The 18,350-nt window shown below is 44.9% G+C and overlaps 2 protein-coding genes across 4 annotated transcripts; one reads left to right on the top strand and one right to left on the bottom strand.

Moving 5' to 3' along the window:
* Positions 1-647: 647 nt before the first annotated feature.
* Positions 648-6,885, top strand: LOC125537022 (FT-interacting protein 3-like). Of its 2 annotated transcripts, XM_048700306.1 has the most exons (3): positions 664-891; positions 1,459-1,626; positions 3,523-6,885. In XM_048700306.1, exons 2-3 carry the CDS (start codon positions 1,536-1,538, stop codon positions 6,618-6,620), a joined length of 3,189 nt encoding a protein of 1,062 aa, XP_048556263.1. In that variant the 5' UTR covers positions 664-891; positions 1,459-1,535; the 3' UTR covers positions 6,621-6,885. The 2 variants fall into 2 exon arrangements, with proteins under 2 accessions (XP_048556264.1, XP_048556263.1); XM_048700307.1 differs by lacking the exon at positions 1,459-1,626 and having other exon boundaries at positions 648-891.
* A 1,139-nt stretch (positions 6,886-8,024) lies between these two features.
* Positions 8,025-10,346, bottom strand: LOC125537023. Of its 2 annotated transcripts, none has more exons than XR_007295498.1 (6): positions 10,024-10,346; positions 9,861-9,927; positions 9,570-9,618; positions 9,181-9,225; positions 8,935-9,026; positions 8,025-8,396 (listed from the first exon to the last, which is right to left on the bottom strand). XR_007295498.1 is itself a non-coding variant. In XM_048700308.1 (6 exons), the coding sequence occupies exons 1-5, from the start codon at positions 10,255-10,257 to the stop codon at positions 8,964-8,966; spliced, it is 462 nt and encodes a 153-aa protein (XP_048556265.1). In that variant the 5' UTR covers positions 10,258-10,344; the 3' UTR covers positions 8,025-8,396; positions 8,935-8,963. The 2 variants fall into 2 exon arrangements, 1 of the variants encoding a protein (XP_048556265.1); XM_048700308.1 differs by having other exon boundaries at positions 8,935-9,030; positions 10,024-10,344.
* Between the last annotated feature and the right edge of the window lie 8,004 nt (positions 10,347-18,350).

Here is an 18,350-nt window from a genome sequence, read left to right as displayed (position 1 = left end):
CCCGCATCCGTGTCTGCGGACTGATTCCCCGACCCACAGATGGATGCAAAAAAAAAAATTATGAGTTGCGCTTGAAGATGCCCTTAGCCGGCCATTTTGCCAGAGGACTACTCCTCACTGAAACCTACTAACAATTGCGACGGAGCGCCCATGATCGTAAAGCGTTCACCACGAAATAGGCCATGGTTAGCAATAACTCTCTATCAATCTCGTAAAGATTTTCATGTGACAATTCAATACCGCAATGACAAACGAACCTCGATTTAATAAACGTTGAAAAATTGGAGTAGATCATGGCCAGAGTGGTGCCAAATAAATATGTTGAGATGGTAGTTTCCTTATATATAAGTTATGTTGCACACGCTGGAAACAAACGTGCAACACACTGTGCCATGTTTTTTTTTTTGCGAAGAACACACTGTGCCATGTTGCCACATGCATTTTTTGTAATAACAACAAAATGATCCTACGAGACGCACGCACCATATATTTTCTTTCTCGGCGGGTATTAAACCATGTCTTGTCCTTTCCTGCACAAAAATAAAAATAAAAACTATGCGTTGGCCTTTTGCTATCAATCTGTCTTTGACGGTTCACACGCTCCGTTTCCTCCCGTTCCACCCCAATTAAAACATGACATCCGCTAATCCAACACGGCAACTGCACCCAACAACCACGCTACCCAGCAGCAGCAGGCCACAAGTAGCACAGCCAAACAATGTGTTTCTCGCACCCAACAACTTGACCCCCTCTTCCTCCCTCTCCCTCTCCCTCTCTGTGCGTGTTGACAAGTTGTCCGCTGTCCTCGCAGTGGATAGTCCGGCCGCTCCTCTCTTCTTCTTCTTCGAATCAAGGTCGAGCTGCATGCTGCCTGCCTGAACAACATCAAAGGTCACTACTTGCTCCGTCTCTATATAATTTGCAAAGCTTTTGTCTCTCTCAGTTTCCCGTGGTGTCTTTGGCCATGATGGATGGATGATAGATAGTTCAAGCTTAGTCTGCTCCCTTCTCTTCTTCGCTAGTTCTTTATTGGATTTGCTCAAGTTTGACTGCTCATGAGTTTTGGTCGCCATGTCTGGATCCAAAACTTGAGAGTCCCATTTCTACTGTTATTATTGTGTGAGGCATGGTTGTTTAGGGATGAGAAACCATCTGGGTTGCGGATTCACCATCACAACTGGTTTGCGCCCTATTTGTTACTAGTATAGTCCTATAGATAGATAGAAGCTTGTCCCTAATGTTCTTGTGAAAATCACACACTATAAACAGGCTATCGTGGGGAAACTAAACAAATTATACGTAAGTGCAAAAGGAGTCCAAGTTCTTCTTGTTCCAATTTGCGGCCCTTGAAAAAGCTACATATGATTTTTGTTTTTCTCAATCTAGATCTACTCCCTCGTCTGGCATGCTGCTTGTAGTAGTAGTACGGTTTAGCAATTAATGATCTGTTTAATGAAGTTGCCGAATTCTCCGGTGATACCAATGGATTTGGTGGTATTTATTGCCTGATTCTGATATCCGTTGGACTCAACATCATGGACAACTTCCCCAAGCTCTCAGTGGCCATATCTCATAGCCAAGCCCCATCACGTGCCTACCTTTTGGTCCATGATGTACCCACATCCCGTAAGTGTTCAATTGAATAATTCAGATGCTACTTTTCTAACGTGTGACTTGTGCTGCTTCATTTTTGCCTTGGTGCCATCACCTATTCTTGCTGAGTTTGCGTCTTCCAAGCAAACAAACCTTGTGCCTTTTTTTATATAAAAAAATATTGCATCTGTTAGGTTCTAAAACTCGATAACCCGCATAGGCATACTAGTCACCTTTTTTTTCTCGAAACGAAGGGAACACCCTCGGCCTCTGCAACGAGTGATGCACAAAGAGTCATAGGCATAGTAGTCACTATAGGACCTAACCCGTTCCATGTCTGCATACCCCTTTTCTTTTGGTGCTGTTGATTTGCAATCCTGTGTGGTTGCAGTGGACGTCTCAATCAGAAAGGAAGCGGCCGATGGCCTCTCGCTATCCCCGCACACATGTCTGGTCTACCACCAATTGCTACTCATGGCCACACCTTGCTTGTATCACCACATTATTCTTATCCATGCAATTGTCTGGATTTTTTGAATTTAAAAATCTGTGATTAGGTCTACCTCCTCACATGTCATCACCATTTTGCATTGCCTGGGAAAGGAACACTTGATGGGTAAATGATTGCCCCAGTTACAAGCTCCAAAGACTTGAAGCACAATACAATGCACCAATCACACACAATAGAGGCAGGAATCGGAAGCTATGTACCAAATGGGATCTGCAGAAATCAAAAACACTTTCCTTGTTTATACTTTGTGTTGTTGTCAACACTTTCTAGTAAACTTTTAGTGCCCGATATGCTTGTCACGTCCAGCATATTCATGATACCAATCTTTGGTTCCCTGGGACAGTGTTCATGGGCATCACCACGAATATTTCCTTTTCACCTTTCAGTGTGATATCTTCAAACAGACCACAAATTCCTGCTAGTACCAATATTTGATTTGATTCGATTCGATTCCTCGGGACCAAGTATTTTTGGCGAGACCAGTTATTGCAACTTTTAGTACTAAATACTCTACCTGATACTCCTATATGATTCCGTGGATTCCTACCAGTAGCAAAGTTGATTCCTTGGTAGATGGGCCAAAGTCAAACTTGTCGGCATAGACAAGAAAGAATATTTCTCCAAGAGAAAATTGCTTCTATACCATCGACAACATCGGCAATGACTCATTTGCCATCCAACAAAGCTCCATTGCTTATATACCAAACATAAACAAATTCTATTGCTTATTTGCCATTGCCATTGCCATTAGTCTGCCGTTAGATAGTCTCCGTTTTCCTGTCAACTTTCTCACAAATTCCAATTTTACCCTCACTTTAGACAAAAAAAAAGAAAGAAAAATTCAACTCATGCACGCACCCGACCCTCCCCATCTTCATGATTCCAGGCACACGCCCGACCTTCCCAATCCGCAGACACGCACGTGTAGCACCGGCCTCCAGCGAGCCGATGGCGGAACCCCCGCCAGCACCACCACAACCCCAACCGCCAGTGGCGGAGACAGGGGGACCAGCAGGGGCCCCCCCCCCCCCCCCCCCCTAAGTTGACTGATTTGTAGCTAGTTAGTACATAAGCAGTGTATTATTTAGATAAAAATACATGTATTTGTATTGTTTGGCCCCTGTTATCCAAAGTTTGAGTCATTTGGCCCCCCTAATTCTTAATTCCTGGCTCCGCCACTGCCGACCGCCGCTCCCCCACAGCAAGCAAAATGGCCAGTCGAAGCAAAAGAAAGTTGAAACTGTGAAATTCTCCAAAATTGCCAACTAACTACTTCCAGCTTGCACAACTTTCTTCCTTAATGCCATGTGCATTTTCTCCCTTGCTGCAACCTACAACAGTGGTCCAACTGGCAGTTACAATCTGCTCAAGTTTTGCACTGACATATTTCTAAATACATATGCTGCTTCTTGTTTCAGAATATCAGTGGTGGCGCGCCATCACGATGAACAATCTAAAGCTTGGCGTTGAGGTTGTCAGTGCTCATGACCTCCTCCCTAAGGAGCAGGGCACAGCCAATGCCTTTGTAGAGGTTGAATTTGATGGCCAGAAGTTCCGCACGGCCATCAAAGACAGCGACATCAACCCTGTCTGGAACGAGCAGTTCTTCTTCAACATATCAGATCCATCTCACCTCCAAGAGAAAGAGCTCGAGGCGTATGTGTACCATGCAAATCGCGCCAGCAACAACAAGACTTGCCTCGGCAAGGTTCGCATCTCCGGCACATCCTTTGTCAGCCAAGCTGATGCTGCGCCCCTGCATTATCCCCTGGAGAAGCGCACCATCTTATCACGTGCACGTGGTGAGCTTGGCCTCAGAGTTTTCCTTACAGATGATCCGTCTGTGAGGGTGTCTGCTCCAGGTCAGGATTTTGATTTCGCAAGCACGCCCACCACTGCCCAAGAGCAGGCTGTCGCCAATGCTATCCCAAATCCTTTCCAAGACACCAGGATAAATCAAGTCAGACAATTCCAACACTTGCCACGGGAACAGCAGCAGCGTCCACCACCCCTGGCCGGACAGCAATACTACGCACAAGGTCAGGGTTCATATGGAGAGCAGCAACAGAGAAGCTACTCTGCTGCAGGGATGAAAACTGAAGCCCCTCAGGTAGCAAGGATGTATTCCGCAGGTCCACAGCAGCCTGTAGACTTTCAGCTCAAGGAGACAAGCCCAACACTTGGTGGTGGGCGTATTATTCACGGCCGGGTGATGCCTGGTGAGAAGGCTGGGGCATATGACCTTGTCGAGAAGATGCAAATCCTCTTTGTGCGTGTCGTCAAGGCCCGTGAACTGCCCCACATGGACCTCACTGGGAGTCTTGACCCTTATGTTGAGGTGCACCTTGGCAACTACAAAATGAAAACAAAGTTCTTTGAGAAGAACCAGAGGCCTGAGTGGGATGAGGTGTTTGCCTTCCCTAAAGAAGTAGTGCAGTCATCGACACTTGAAGTTGTTGTCAAGGACAAGGACATCCTTCGGGATGACTATGTCGGTCGGGTGATGCTTGACCTGAATGAGGTACCTGTAAGGGTCCCTCCTGACAGCCCCTTGGCGCCAGAGTGGTATCGCCTTATGGGCAAGGATGGGATGAGGGACAGAGGGGAGTTGATGCTTGCAGTCTGGTACGGAACCCAAGCAGATGAATGCTTCCCAAGTGCCATTCATGCAGGAACAACACCAATAGATTCCCATCTTCACAACTATATCCGTGGAAAGGTCTACCCTACACCGAGAATGTGGTACGTCAGGGTCAATGTAATTGAGGCACAGGATATATTCACAATGGAACACCACCACATACCTGATATGTTTGTAAAGGTGAGGCTGGGTCACCAACTGCTGAAGACAAGGCAAGTTCGCTCACCAACCAAGAACTTCATGTGGAATGAAGAAATGATGTTTGTCGCAGCAGAGCCTTTTGAGGATGACTTGATCATACAAATAGAAAATCGTGTTGCACAGAACAAAGATGAGGTGATTGGTGAAACTATGATACCTCTCGCAAGGATTCAAAAGAGGGCTGACCACAAGGCAGTAGTACGTCCACTGTGGTTCGATCTCAGAAGGCCAGGACTGATTGATGTGAACCAGCTAAAGGAAGACAAATTCTACGCAAAGGTGAACCTTCGTATTTGCCTTGAAGGTGGTTATCATGTGCTTGATGAGTCAACACAGTATTGTAGCGATCTCCGGCCAACAATGAAGCAGTTGTGGAAGCCACCAATTGGGTTGCTTGAAGTTGGGATTCTAAGTGCAAATGGCCTCAACCCAACAAAGACCAGGCAAGAAAGGGGGTCATGTGATCCATATTGTGTTGCCAAGTATGGTCATAAATGGGTGCGGACACGCACAATTGTTGACAACTTGAACCCTCGGTTCAATGAGCAGTATACATGGGATGTCTTTGACCATGGAACAGTACTCACCATTGGTCTGTTTGACAACTGCCACATAGGGGGAGACAACAACAACAATCACAGCCACAGCCACAACCAGAGTCATAGCCACAGCAGCAGTTCCCCCAGTCATATGGATAAACCCATTGGGAAAGTCCGAATCAGGATCTCAACCCTTGAGACTAGGCGGGTGTACACGCACACATATCCGCTGCTTGTCCTCCACCCATCAGGTGTTAAAAAGATGGGTGAAATCCACCTTGCTATCAGGTTCTCAGTCACATCCCTGCTCAATGTGTTCCTTACATACTCACGTCCTCTCTTGCCCAAGATGCACTACGCCCAGCCACTGTCAATAGTCCAGCAGGAAATGCTACGCCACCAGGCTGTGCAGCTTGTTGCACAGCGCCTGGGGCGCATGGAACCACCAGTTCGCAGGGAAGTTGTTGAGTTCATGTCAGACGCACGCTCTCACCTGTGGAGTATGCGACGAAGCAAAGCAAACTTCTTCCGTCTGATGCAAGTCTTCTCTGGATTCATTGCTGCAGGGAAGTGGTTTGGTGACGTTTGCCAGTGGAAAAACCCAGTCACCACAGTCTTGGTCCATGTACTCTTCATCATGCTCGTCTTCTATCCAGACCTTATCCTTCCGACGATCTTCCTCTACATGTTCTTAATTGGGTTGTGGAATTATCGGTTCCGGCCACGTGTCCCACCACATATGAACACAAGGATATCTTATGCGGATGTTGCTCATCCAGACGAGCTTGATGAGGAATTTGACACGTTCCCAACCTCGAAGAGCGCTGACCTGATTAGGATGAGGTATGACAGGCTACGACACGTTGCAGGCAGGATACAGACAGTTGTTGGCGACATCGCAACTCAGGGTGAGAGATTGCAGTCACTGCTGAGCTGGAGGGACCCAAGAGCAACAGCTATGTTCTTATTATTTTGCCTGTTCACTGCTATTATACTGTATATTACACCATTTCAAGTGATTGCGCTCTGCCTTGGGTTCTTCTGGATGAGGCACCCACGGTTTCGCCACAAGGTGCCCGCAGCGCCAGTGAACTTCTTCAGGAGGCTACCTGCAAAGACAGACTCATTGCTGTAAAGGTCCTTGGACATGAGCTACCAATGTTATGTCACAGTTCTTTGTATCTATTTACTATGTAATACTGTTGTACAATAGCATTGGGTAATAATATCTATTGTTGTACCATGTGAGAGAGCAAAATAAGTCGAGTTGATAATTTTGTGGTTAAAAGTTAGGAGATTAAGACTTTAAAGGTATACCGTACAAATTGTTTATAATATGTTTGTAACTTTGGATCCATAAGAGTTTGTACAACCAAGTCAAGCTTGTTGCCCTCAAGCCAGTTCCACTGTGATAGTTCTAAGAGCATTACACTGCAATCATGAAACTGAAGCTTTTGAGATTCTCTGCATGGGAACATTCTTCTATGTTAAGTTCAATTAATTTTCCCTCCAGAAAAGAAAGTTAAATGAATTTACCACATCTGCTCACATACAATGTTTTATTGTGAACATGAGCATCAGAACTTTACCGTGTCTGAAAAATGTAACTCGTCTTGCATGTTGCAGCACAACTAGAGGCAGTTAACTGATAATTAATTCTTTGCACTCATTTTGGATAAGCAGCTTCACTCTCCTGGGATCTGAACAACACAGCGGACACTGACATCAACCATCAATTGTGAAGAAATGGAAACTCGTTCTCATTATTAACATTTGTGAACACTTCAAGATTTATTCTGTGGAAAAACAAGGACAGATTAAAAATAGTGGCAATCCTTTAAAATAGTTTGGAACAAACAGCAAATCAACAACCATCTGGACCAATGGGGGCCCTATGCCCTTATACCATAAAGGACAATTGTACGTCCAGCGTACCCTTTCAAGTAAGGACATTAAAACTTTGAACATAGCAGTACAAAGATAAGCATAAAGCGGCATAGGTAATGGAAACATCTGAAAACAATAAGTTTATCTTCAACACAAGTTGCATAGATCCACTGTGCAGGTGTGAAAAAAGTCATGAACTATCTCCAGCTTCACTTCATAACACACCTAGACCTTCAATTATTGATATCATTCACTTAAATATGAGAATGGTTAAAATTGTTGGCAAAAATAAACATTCAGAACTGATTGTCATAGATAAGTTTATACAATCACAAGTGAGCACACTGAAATAAATCCAAGAGTAAGCAACATAAGTAAGATAAGCTAATGTTATAAAAATAAAGTATATTTATTGATCTTTCTTCCTCTTACAGAGAAAAACAACATTTGTGTCCATAGGTTGAATGACCCACTCTACAAACACAACCCGAGACACAGATATGCAAGCAGATAAGGGCATCTCCAACAGCTGTAAGATAGGTGTTGGTAAATTTGCCACCTAGGACATATTGATGATGTGGCATGTAATAAATGTGGAGAGAGAGTAAAGTTGTATGTAGAATAACCAACAATCTTTGCACAAGCTCCAATATGAAATAGAGAGCAATCACATTTATTTTCTCATCATCTATTGGATACCTTAGATACAACCCATTGGAATAGTTGTATGATAGCTTGTTGGTTGATGACATGGACATTTTACCAACAAGACTAACATACAATCTATTGAATATGCCCTAAAGGATGGAAGAGTTGCAAATAGTTATTTCTCAACAAATACATATCATTGATCCCAAATACACATAAGGAAGAACAATAAAGTCGAAGAGTTGGGAGAATTTTGTCATGTCGTGGAAGAGGAAAACTTCTCCGTTGCTTGTACACGCCACTTCAGATTTACAGTAGTCGGTTGCCTCTTCAAATGTGACAGCTACTTGGTGAATATAAATTTCATCAGAAGTTCCTGCAGCAATTAATTTGCAACCATAAGTACTGCACGCCATAGAGACGTTTCTTGATGATGTGAAAAGTAAATATTCAAGGCATCCTAAATAAAGGCATTAGGCATATGCCAAGTCAAGCTCATGAGGTCATATAAGAACCATCTGTTAACTACATTAAATGTTCACATATTTTCTATAAACTTGGTTAAAGTTCATAAGAGTATGACTTCGAAAAAATTCTTATATGCAGTATAATTTGCTAAGGAGGCCGTTCTAGAGTATTAAGAACGTTCAGTATTTTCCAAATAAGTTAATGGTGGCAAGAAGGTATCATCATGCATATGTGCAGTGACTCCATGCGTTCTAGATACTAAATCACACAATATCTTGGAAAAATAATAATCCGTAATAGAATAATGAGAAGTTATCATTTTGCTCAAAAATATTGTTGTTTCTTTTTTGGAAATATGCACTGAAGCACTTCGTCTTGCATATATGTACATGTTAGACAAAAAACTAAAAGCAAGTGAGCCAAAAACGTATGTAAGTGGTAGTTACCTTGTAGAAGCTATTGATAGATGCATGAACTACGGGAGGTGGAGCAGCCGATCAACAGCCAAATCTAGTGAATCAACGATCTTCCGCATAATCTTTCTTCCAGGAATTAAGATACAACATAGTTCCAAGAGGAGCAATGCAAAGATGTTATGAAACTAAATAATTTAATCATATTAAAATGACCTTTCACCAGTTGTACAACACGGAGGCAGAACTATATATTATCAGCAACTAACAAAAGGATACAGCTGCATACTTAGGCTTTCCAAGCCTCGCATTTCCTCATTTAACCTGCAACATACATCATATTATGTTCCAGAAAGCAGTTGCAAGAGACACAAAATAAACTGAAACAATACAAATGCATAGAAACAGCACACGATTTTGGAAAGAACAAAATACATCCGTTGTTTAAGAAGCTTTTACTGCTCTACGGAACTGCAACATTTTGATGTGATGAAAGGAATTCCTGAAAGCAAACTTGATTTTGAGCCAATATCAGTAGTATAAGTACATGATTTATCCCGAATTTGTAATTCAGGGGGGAAATATCTCTCTCAAATTTAGTTATGAAACACATAGCTAGCAGTAGCACGGTGGAGCGGAAGACAAAGAAACTAGTTCAAAGTAATCACCTCAGGCATGAATGGATGTACTTATTGCCTCTGGAAGACGCTTCAAGTGCTGCAAGAACACAGTAATAATATAAAACTCGCAATATGGTTGACTAATCTGTGTGTGGTGTTTGTGCTCTACTATTACAACAGACTAACAATTGTCAATTAACAAAAAAAAATGCAAATGCTATAGTCCCAGTTACATAAGTATACAAAAAGGGTGCGACCCTTGAACGCACAATTTCAGATATTCAGATGCAGAGGAGGACACATACTCCAGGAGCTTAGTAGATGTGGAAACATCCTCACCTGACTCCTGGAGGCGGCCTACAACTTCGCCCAAGCACTCCATGTTATCGGCTGACGTCGAGGTAACCTTGTCGTGTGTCAAAGCAGCCGAATTAGACTGTAATAATTACTGTAATAGAAGAAGGGAACTTGGAAATTTCGCGGCTGTGGTTAGTACGAGTACGTTGGACAGTGTGATGCGGAGGGAGGCGAATAGGGAGGCGTAGCTCTCGGCGATGGCGGCGGCGTCTCGCTCCACTGCCTCCATCGCCGCCGCCACCTCCCTTGCCCCGGGAGACGTCACCGTGGTCGAGGGGGCAGCCGCGCCGGTGGAGGAGAAGCGCGCTGGCGAGGGATCCTCTTGTGAGGCTTCCTCTGGCGCCCGGGGGTTGAGCGAGGAGGCGGCGTCGGCTTCCATCTGGTTGCCCGATCGGGAATTTTCGGTCGAGTGGAACAGGAACGACGTAACAGGGACGAGAAGGTAAGACGGCAGCAGGAATGCAGACGGTGAGGGCGGGCGTGTTTTCCCGAGCGCACACCCGCGGGAGCCGTCGGATCCAGATCGGGGTGTCACGTGTCGTACGGTCGGAAACCCCACCCATCTGGTCACCTCTTATCTGTCACCCTCCCGATGCGGCAGTCTTCTTCTAGCTCTTCTTTCCCCGATGCGCCGCCAGGCCCCATCTCCAATGCACCGCAACCGTCCCCGTCTCCCCCTCCCAGCTACCGCCTACCGCCCACCATCTCCCTCCTCTCCTCCCTAGCCTGTGGGCTTCCAGATCAAGCAGGCGATGCGGCGGCGCTACAAGATCCATGAGGCACCACCTCGGGCTCGTCGTTGCGGCTTACATCCACGTACTCTAATTCAGTGTCACGCAACGGCAGTGGCTGAGATCCTACTCGCGCTGAGGCGAAGCTATGGCGGCGCCACGCTCCCTCACCACCCCTGGCTGACAAGTGGTTGCTCCCATCGGTCCCTCCCTGCGCCATCCGAGCGAAAGAAAGTGGTGGTGCGCCGTCGACCCGACGCCCTCTCTTCGACCGGTAGTGTAGGGCGCGGAGGCGCAGTGCTCCGTCCCCACCCCCAGCAGAGGGACGCGGTGGCACACTGCTCTCTCTCCCCACAAGCCTAGCGGACGCCCATGGTCCCTCCCCTACCTGATCTAACAGGCACAACCGCGGCAGCGCCCAACCTTCTCTCACCATCCAGTAGGTATGTGACCTATTCTCTCCACTCATCACCATTTTCATTTGGTTGAATGCAATTTGCAATTTTCTGCTGCATACTTAGGGCCTGTTCTGAAGTCCTCCAGCTCCGGGCTTCACAAACTCCACGAACGAAATTGTCCCGAACATTTGGGCTCTGAGAAGTTGAATTCATGAAGCTATACCCAATGATAGTGCAAAAACGTGGAGGAGCATCGGCCCAGCTCCACCGAAACTGAAAGCTGGAGTTTGCCCAAATTACAACCGGCATGCCACCGCCAAACTTACCTTTTCGTTCTCCTGCCCGCACACAAAAGAAAATGTATCGAACACCATCTCCCCCGCTCGTTCCCCTCAAGCAGCTACCCCTATCCGCCATCGCATGCTCCGCCACCGCGCTCCTTCCCGGCGACAGATCAAGGCGTTCCAGGCCAGTCCCGCCCGGTTCCCATCGACACAGCCCGAAGGAAGCAACCCCAAGATCAGGACCTAAGCACCAACGCCATTGACGCACTGCTCATCTCGCATGAGTCCACCTCATCTCATGTGCTCACCCAAAAATGGGCAGCCTTCGCCGGCCCAACATGCACGAACAGGCCACATCCCTTCTAGTTGGGCTGCAGCACAAGAAAGAAGCTGGAGTTAGAGCCGAATAGAATCTGAATCGCTGGACGGAGCAAGAAGCCACGATGAGAAGCTGGTTTTATAGAGTTTTGAGAAGCTAGGGAGACTCCGAACACGCCCTTAGTTGATCTGTGATTTGTACTATGGTAGCCGCTAGGTAGGGCTAGTTTATGGAGTTAGTGCTGAAATTGATGAAGAGGAAGACGAACATGAGCAACCGTGTTGATCCTGCCTAATGGATGCGTTCGTGTGTTGGTAGATTCACGTGTGTGTGTTGATCCATGTGTGCATGTTTTTTGATCGATGCAAGATTTGTAATGCGTTATCTCCTTATGACGTGTGTTCATTGATTTATGGCGTGGTGTGTGTGTGTTGGTAAATCCTCTCAACCTCTAATATCAAATTTGGGTCTCGACTAGGGGGCATGATGGATTTTTGTCTGAGACGCGAGTATGAGTTGGCTGGATTTGTGTCGCGAGTTGCCGGAATTGTGGTACGAGTTTGCCAGATCCCCATTACGACAGAGTTGTAGGGCTTTTTAAGAGGGGGCGTGGTGGAGTTGCAGGCGTGTTAGCACTATTTGGCTCGGATTTGTGGAGCGAGTTGCCAGAGTCTTGCTATGAGATCTTACCGGATCCTTCTGCTAGTTTGTGGAGTTCTGCTACTAGCCAACGCTTTCAACCATTGCTTACTTTAGAGTACAAAAAACTCGCACACACAATGCGTTCATGGAGATTTTGAACTTATCATTGGGGATATTTCTATCAGCCCGAATGTTACGTAGTTGTTGATTCCCGAATGGAGGGTTTGTGGTTTTTTTGAGCAGATGTTGATTCTAAGTAACAAAACTTGCTTATCGGTTGTTACTTAGTTGCCTAATATGGTTTAGAATTTGCCTAAATAGGCACAATCCTAAACTTTTGCATAATGTTTTCTTGTTTACTTAAGTGCCTGACATGGTTCAGCTTTTGGTTAATGGTTGTTACTTAGGTTGTTTGAGTTTTTGCCAAAATTTGCCCAACATATTGTAGGTAGTTGCCCCATATAACTTTGATAACGAACAATCCTAAAGTTTTGTCTAATGTTTCTGTTAATTAGTCGCCTGACATGGTTCAATTTTTTGCTTTAATAGTTGTGTACTCTTTAAACTCGTCAATGCCGAGATCAATGAATTATAAATTGATACTACTACTAACTATGGTGTCTACAATCAAATTAACTAATAGATCAAGTCTATATTTTTTAATCCAAAAAAACTAATAGATCAAATTTACAGCATTTTGAGTGTATGCTTTGCTTACAATCAATATCAGAGTTGCCTACAACAACTAGGGAGGTGCCTGCTTTTTCCCCGTCAAAGACTAGAATGCAAGTCAAACTGTTTTGGCATTGCTAGCTCCCCCTAAATGGGTCTTTGGGTTGATTTTTTTCGCAGCCCACAAACTATCCCACCAGATCCCCAAAATAGTTGCTTTGCAACCACACACACACATACACATTCATGTACACAAGTAAAAAGATACTCCCTCTGTCCCATAATATAAGAGCGTTTTTGACACTCGTGTAGTACCAAAAATGCTCTTATATTATGGGACGGGGGGAGTAGTTCCCTGCTTTCTCCCACAAGAGAATATGCGCAATCCCATGAGTTCCAGTACATCCAAAAATTGCCTGAGACCAAAACCAGAGTTGCCTAAAAGCTATAGACATAGTTGCCTGATTTTCTCACCCATTAGGAAATAGTTTTTCCATTGCCTCAAGTCCTACTGCAGCACAAGTTTTTGCCTGCAATCAAACACACTTACCTACGATCACACAGTTTTTGCCTCAATCTACTATGTATCTTGCCTAATATCACACAATTTTGCCCCCAATGTACTATGTACAGTCAGGGCGGCATGGCCTCTTATTTTGCTTTTTCTCACTACTATTACAACTAGCAGTATAAAAGAATAGTACTTCTCTTGTGTTCATGTGTGGGTTTGGTCCATCGTTGCGGTTTTGTTTTTCACGATGCACCCAACACTCGTATCTTTAGTTTATGACCTTTCAAAAAGTTGCTCATCGTTGTTTCTAAAGTTGCCCATCCTCGAAGCTAAGTTGTTGAGAAAGTGTTGTCGAGAAATTGATTCCTGTAGCATTAAGTTGCCGCCCCGTAGTACCAAAGTTGCTCATCGTTGTTTCTAAGTTTCCCATCCCTGAAGCTAAGTTGTCGAGAAAGTGTGGTCGAGAAATTGATTCCTGTAGCATTAAGTTGCCACCTCGTAGTACCAAAGTTGATCATTGTTGTTTCTAAGTTGTCCATCCCCGAAGATAAGTTGTCGAGGAAGTGTTGTAGGCAACATAGGATAATGTTAGGATAACTGGTAAGCAACTTAGTGGTGATGCTCGGCAAGTTGGTAGTCATGGTAGCCAAATTAGAGGCAACGAAGGCACATAGTGAATACATGAACTCCTCAAACTACGGTCATCACCGGTAACTATCCCGATTATTGTCACTTTGGGATTAACGGATCATAACACATAATAGGTGACTATAGACTTGCAAGATAGGATCAAGAACACTCATATATTGATGAAAACATAATAGGTTCAGATCTGAAATCATGGCACTCGGGGCATAGTGACAAGCATTAAGCATAGCAAAGTCATAGCAACATCAATCTCAGAACATAGTCGATACTAGGGATCAAACCCTAACAAAACTAACTCGATTACATGATAGATCCCATCCAACCCATCACCGTCCAGCAAGCCTACGATGGAATTACTCACGCATGGCGGTGAGCATCATGAAATTGGTGATGGAGGATGGTTGATGATGACGATGGCGACGGATTCCCCTCTCCGGAGCCCCGAACGGACTCCAGATCAGCCCTCCCGAGAGGTTTTAGGGCTTGGCGGCGGCTCCGTATCATAAAACGCGATGATTTCTTCTCCCTGATTTTTTTTCTCCCCGAAACTCAATATATGGAGGTGGAGTTGGAGTCGGAGAGGCAACAGGGGGCCCACGAGGTAGGGGGCGCGCTCTAGGGGGGCAGGCGTGCCCCCACCCTCATGGCAAGGTGGTGGGCCCCTGGCCTTCATCTTTTGCAGGTATTTTTCTTATTTTCTGAAAAGTGGCTCCGTGAAGTTTCAGGTCATTCCCAGAACGTTTGCTCCTGCACATAAATAACACGATGGTAATTCTGCTGAAAACAGCGTCAGTCCGGGTTAGTTCCATTCAAATCATGCAAGTTAGAGTCCAAAACAAGGGCAAAAATGTTTGGAAAAGTAGATACATTGGAGACGTATCACAAGATCATAAGTAATTGAAGACGAAACAAACTGGATGCACTTTTTCCAAGTTGTGGTCATGACTTTTTCTGCACAATATGCATTACAATGTAAAAATGCATAAATTTTGAAAGAATGTAGAAATACAGAAATGTAAATATGCATTACAGAACACCTTGCAACTAGGCCTTTTTATTGGCAGTTTCTTTCTCTAGCTAGGTTCAGTTGCACTTTTAGGAAGAACAATCTGAATAGGTTCCGGTTCATCTCCATTAATTTGCTTCAGTGCAATCCTTCTTGCTTTTGCTAGCTTGCTTTTAGTAGGAAGCATATTGTAGTCCAACTGAATAAGCCTGGCAAAGTTCTTTAAAGACATATTTTCATCTACTCTTAATGTCTCCAAATACCTTCCAGCCAGATATCTTGTTGTTAATTGCTTCAGTGCCCACTATCTTTCACATGTATGTTGTCCCACATACTTCTTCACAACCCAAGTGACGATGTCCTAAATAAGGGGGATACTAACCCAGCCGACCCATTATCCTTGGGTTGGGCCGGCAAGCCTTCATTCATGATCAATATGGACTCCAGAAGCCTTGGGCGTGATCAAGACTGCCACCCGTGAAGACTTGATGTATACTCCAAGATCTCTGTCGCCGCCTAGGTCCTAGTTACCGACCTTGTAACCCTAGATACCCTCCCTGGTGTGTATATAATCCATAGGGTTTAGCCCGTAGAGGGGACATTAACACAAAAACATTCACCTAGCCCTAGAGTTAGACCAGACATTATGATCTCCAGGTAGATCAACTCTGTACTTGATACATCTTCATCAATATAAACAAGAGCAGGATGTAAGGTTTTACCTCCATCAAGAGGGCCCGAACCTGGGTGAACATCGTCTCCTTCGTTCATGTTACCCCCGACCCGAGATCCACAGCTCGGGACCCCCTACCCCGAGGTCTGCCGGTTTTGACACCGACACTGGTGCTTTCATTGAGAGTACCGATGTGCGACCGATGAAGAGATCGATGGGATCGCCAATCAACAGACTCGAACCAGAAGGGCTCACTCGCGCACCCAAATCTTCGGTCACTGAAACGCCTCCACGTAAAGTCGATGCGGAATATGACACTTCTCTGGTCCCCACGGAGAAATCCCCCAAGGACGAGGGGCTGAGATACTTCCTGGAAAGTGAGTCGGACGGTGGCCTGCCGGAGACAGCCAAGGAGGCCGACCTCCAGGCTAGTTCGGCCCACCCGATGACCACAAATTTGACATCGGATGAGAAGAACAGGGTCTCAAACCCGTGATCTTTTGAGATCGCAACTCATCCGTTAACCTCCCACACAAAGTATCGCCCCGACAACTCCAGCCGGGCCGACATCTGGGATCTAGCCTACGTGCAACAACTCCCTAACGAATCGATCAGGCAGTTGCTACCTCTTGATCTTGCGTTGGTTTTTCCCTTGAAGAGGAAAGGGTGATGTAGCAAAGTAGAGTAAGTATTTCCCTCAGTTTTGAGAACCAAGGTATCAATCCAGTAGGAGACAACGCGCAAGTCACCAAATACATGCACAAACAAACACCAATTTGCACCCAACACCACAAAGGGGTTGTCAACCCCTTCACGATTATTTGCAAAGTGAGATCTGATAGAGATGGATAAATGGTAAAGTAGTATTTTTGGTATTTTTGGTTTATGGAACGGAAAGTAAAAGATTGCAAAGGAAGTAAATCGGAAATTAAAATTGTAGATCGGAAACTTATATGATGGAAAATAGACCCAGGGGCCATAGGTTTCACTAGAGGCTTCTCTCAAGATTGAAAATATTACGGTGGGTGAACAAATTACTGCCGAGCAATTGATAGAAAAGCACAAGGTTATGACAATATCTAAGGCAATGATCATGAATATAGGCATCACGTCCGTATCAAGTAGACCGACTCCTGCCTGCATCTACTACTATTACTCCACACATCGACCGACTCCTGCCTGCAGCTAGAGTATTAAGTTCATAGAACAGAGTAACATATTAAGTAAGATGACATGATGTAGCAGGATAAACTCAGGCAATATGATGAAAACCCCATCTTGTTATCCTGGATGGCAACAATACAATACATGTTGGTTCCCCTTCTGTCACTGGGATCGAGCACCGCAAGATTGCACCCAAAGCTAAGCACTTCTCCCATTACAAGAAAAACCAATCTAGTTGGCCAAACCAAATCGATAGTTCGAAGAGACTTGCAAAGATATCAAATCATGCATATAAGAATTCAGAGAAGATTCAAATAATATTCATAGATAAGCTGATCATAAATCCACAATTCATCGGATCTCGGCAAACACGCCGCAAAAGAGTATTACATCGGATTGATCTCCAAGAACATCGAGGAGAACATGGTATTGAGAATCAAAGAGAGAGAAGAAGCCATCTAGCTACTAGCTATGGACCCGTAGGTCTGAGATAAACTACTCACGCTTCATCGGAGAGGCAATAGTGTTGATGTAGAAGCCCTCCGTGATCGAATCCCCCTCCGACAGGACACGGGAAAGGCCCCTAGATGGGATCTCACGGGTACAGAAGATTGCGACGGTGGAAAAGCGTTTTTGTGGCTCCCTTGGTAGGTTTTGGAATATTTGAGAATATATAGGCGGAAGAAATAGGTCAGTGGAGTCACGAGGGGGCCACAAGGGTGGGGGCGCGCCCTCTGTCCTCGTGGGTGCCTCGTGGCTTTCCTGACGTGTACTCCAAGTCCTCTGGATGTCTTCTGGTCCAAGAAAAATCATCGCGAAAGTTTCATTCCGTTTGGACTCCGTTTGGTATTCCTTTTCTGTGAAAATCTAAAACAAGGAAAAAAACAGAAACTGACACTGGGCTCTAGATTAATAGGTTAGTCCCAAAAGTAATATAAAATAACATATTAATGCATATATAAAACATCCAAAACAGATAATATAATAGCATGGAACAATCAAAAATTATAGATACGTTGGAGACGTATCAACAGTACTGGGCTAGATTCTCATCTGTCAAAGATAAGATATCGGATTGTCTGGACTCTGACATAATCACCGCTTTCCAGCGCGGATGCAAGGATAAGGGCATCTAGAATGCCGTTGCTCATCGCTGCGTTCAAACCGTCTCGGAATTATCCGAGCTAGTGTATTGATTCTGCACCATCGAAGATGCTTAGCTCACTAAGGGAAACACAGATTCGATCTGTTAGGATTACCTGGGACATCCGGAATTAGTACATCGGTGTGGGCCCCGGAAATAGAACACTCTGGGTGAACGACCTCAAAAGAAGAAGAAATCCTCTGGTCATCCTGGGACGACCTTGGACAGCTTCCTAGATAAGTCATGCCCGATACACGCTATCCTAATCAACTCTGCCCGA

Source organism: Triticum urartu, chromosome 2, assembly GCF_003073215.2.
Source record: "Triticum urartu cultivar G1812 chromosome 2, Tu2.1, whole genome shotgun sequence".
In the NCBI taxonomy this organism is placed as follows: domain Eukaryota; kingdom Viridiplantae; phylum Streptophyta; class Magnoliopsida; order Poales; family Poaceae; genus Triticum; species Triticum urartu.
The sequence above is the reverse complement of the archived record's forward strand: the minus strand, read 5'-3'. Positions and strand labels throughout refer to the sequence as shown.

Bases quoted from the DNA above. Each gene is read 5' to 3' on its own strand.
- LOC125537022 (XM_048700306.1), top strand. From the start codon at position 1,536: ATGGACAACTTCCCCAAGCTCTCAGTGGCCATATCTCATAGCCAAGCC. The intron at 1,627-3,522 runs GTAAGTGTTCAA...TTCTTGTTTCAG, and splicing joins CCATGATGTACCCACATCCC to AATATCAGTGGTGGCGCGCC.
- LOC125537023 (XM_048700308.1), bottom strand. From the start codon at position 10,257: ATGGAAGCCGACGCCGCCTCCTCGCTCAACCCCCGGGCGCCAGAGGAA. The intron at 9,928-10,023 runs GTACTCGTACTA...ACACACGACAAG, and splicing joins TCCGCATCACACTGTCCAAC to GTTACCTCGACGTCAGCCGA. The intron at 9,226-9,569 runs GTGATTACTTTG...TGTATGTTGCAG, and splicing joins TACATCCATTCATGCCTGAG to GTTAAATGAGGAAATGCGAG.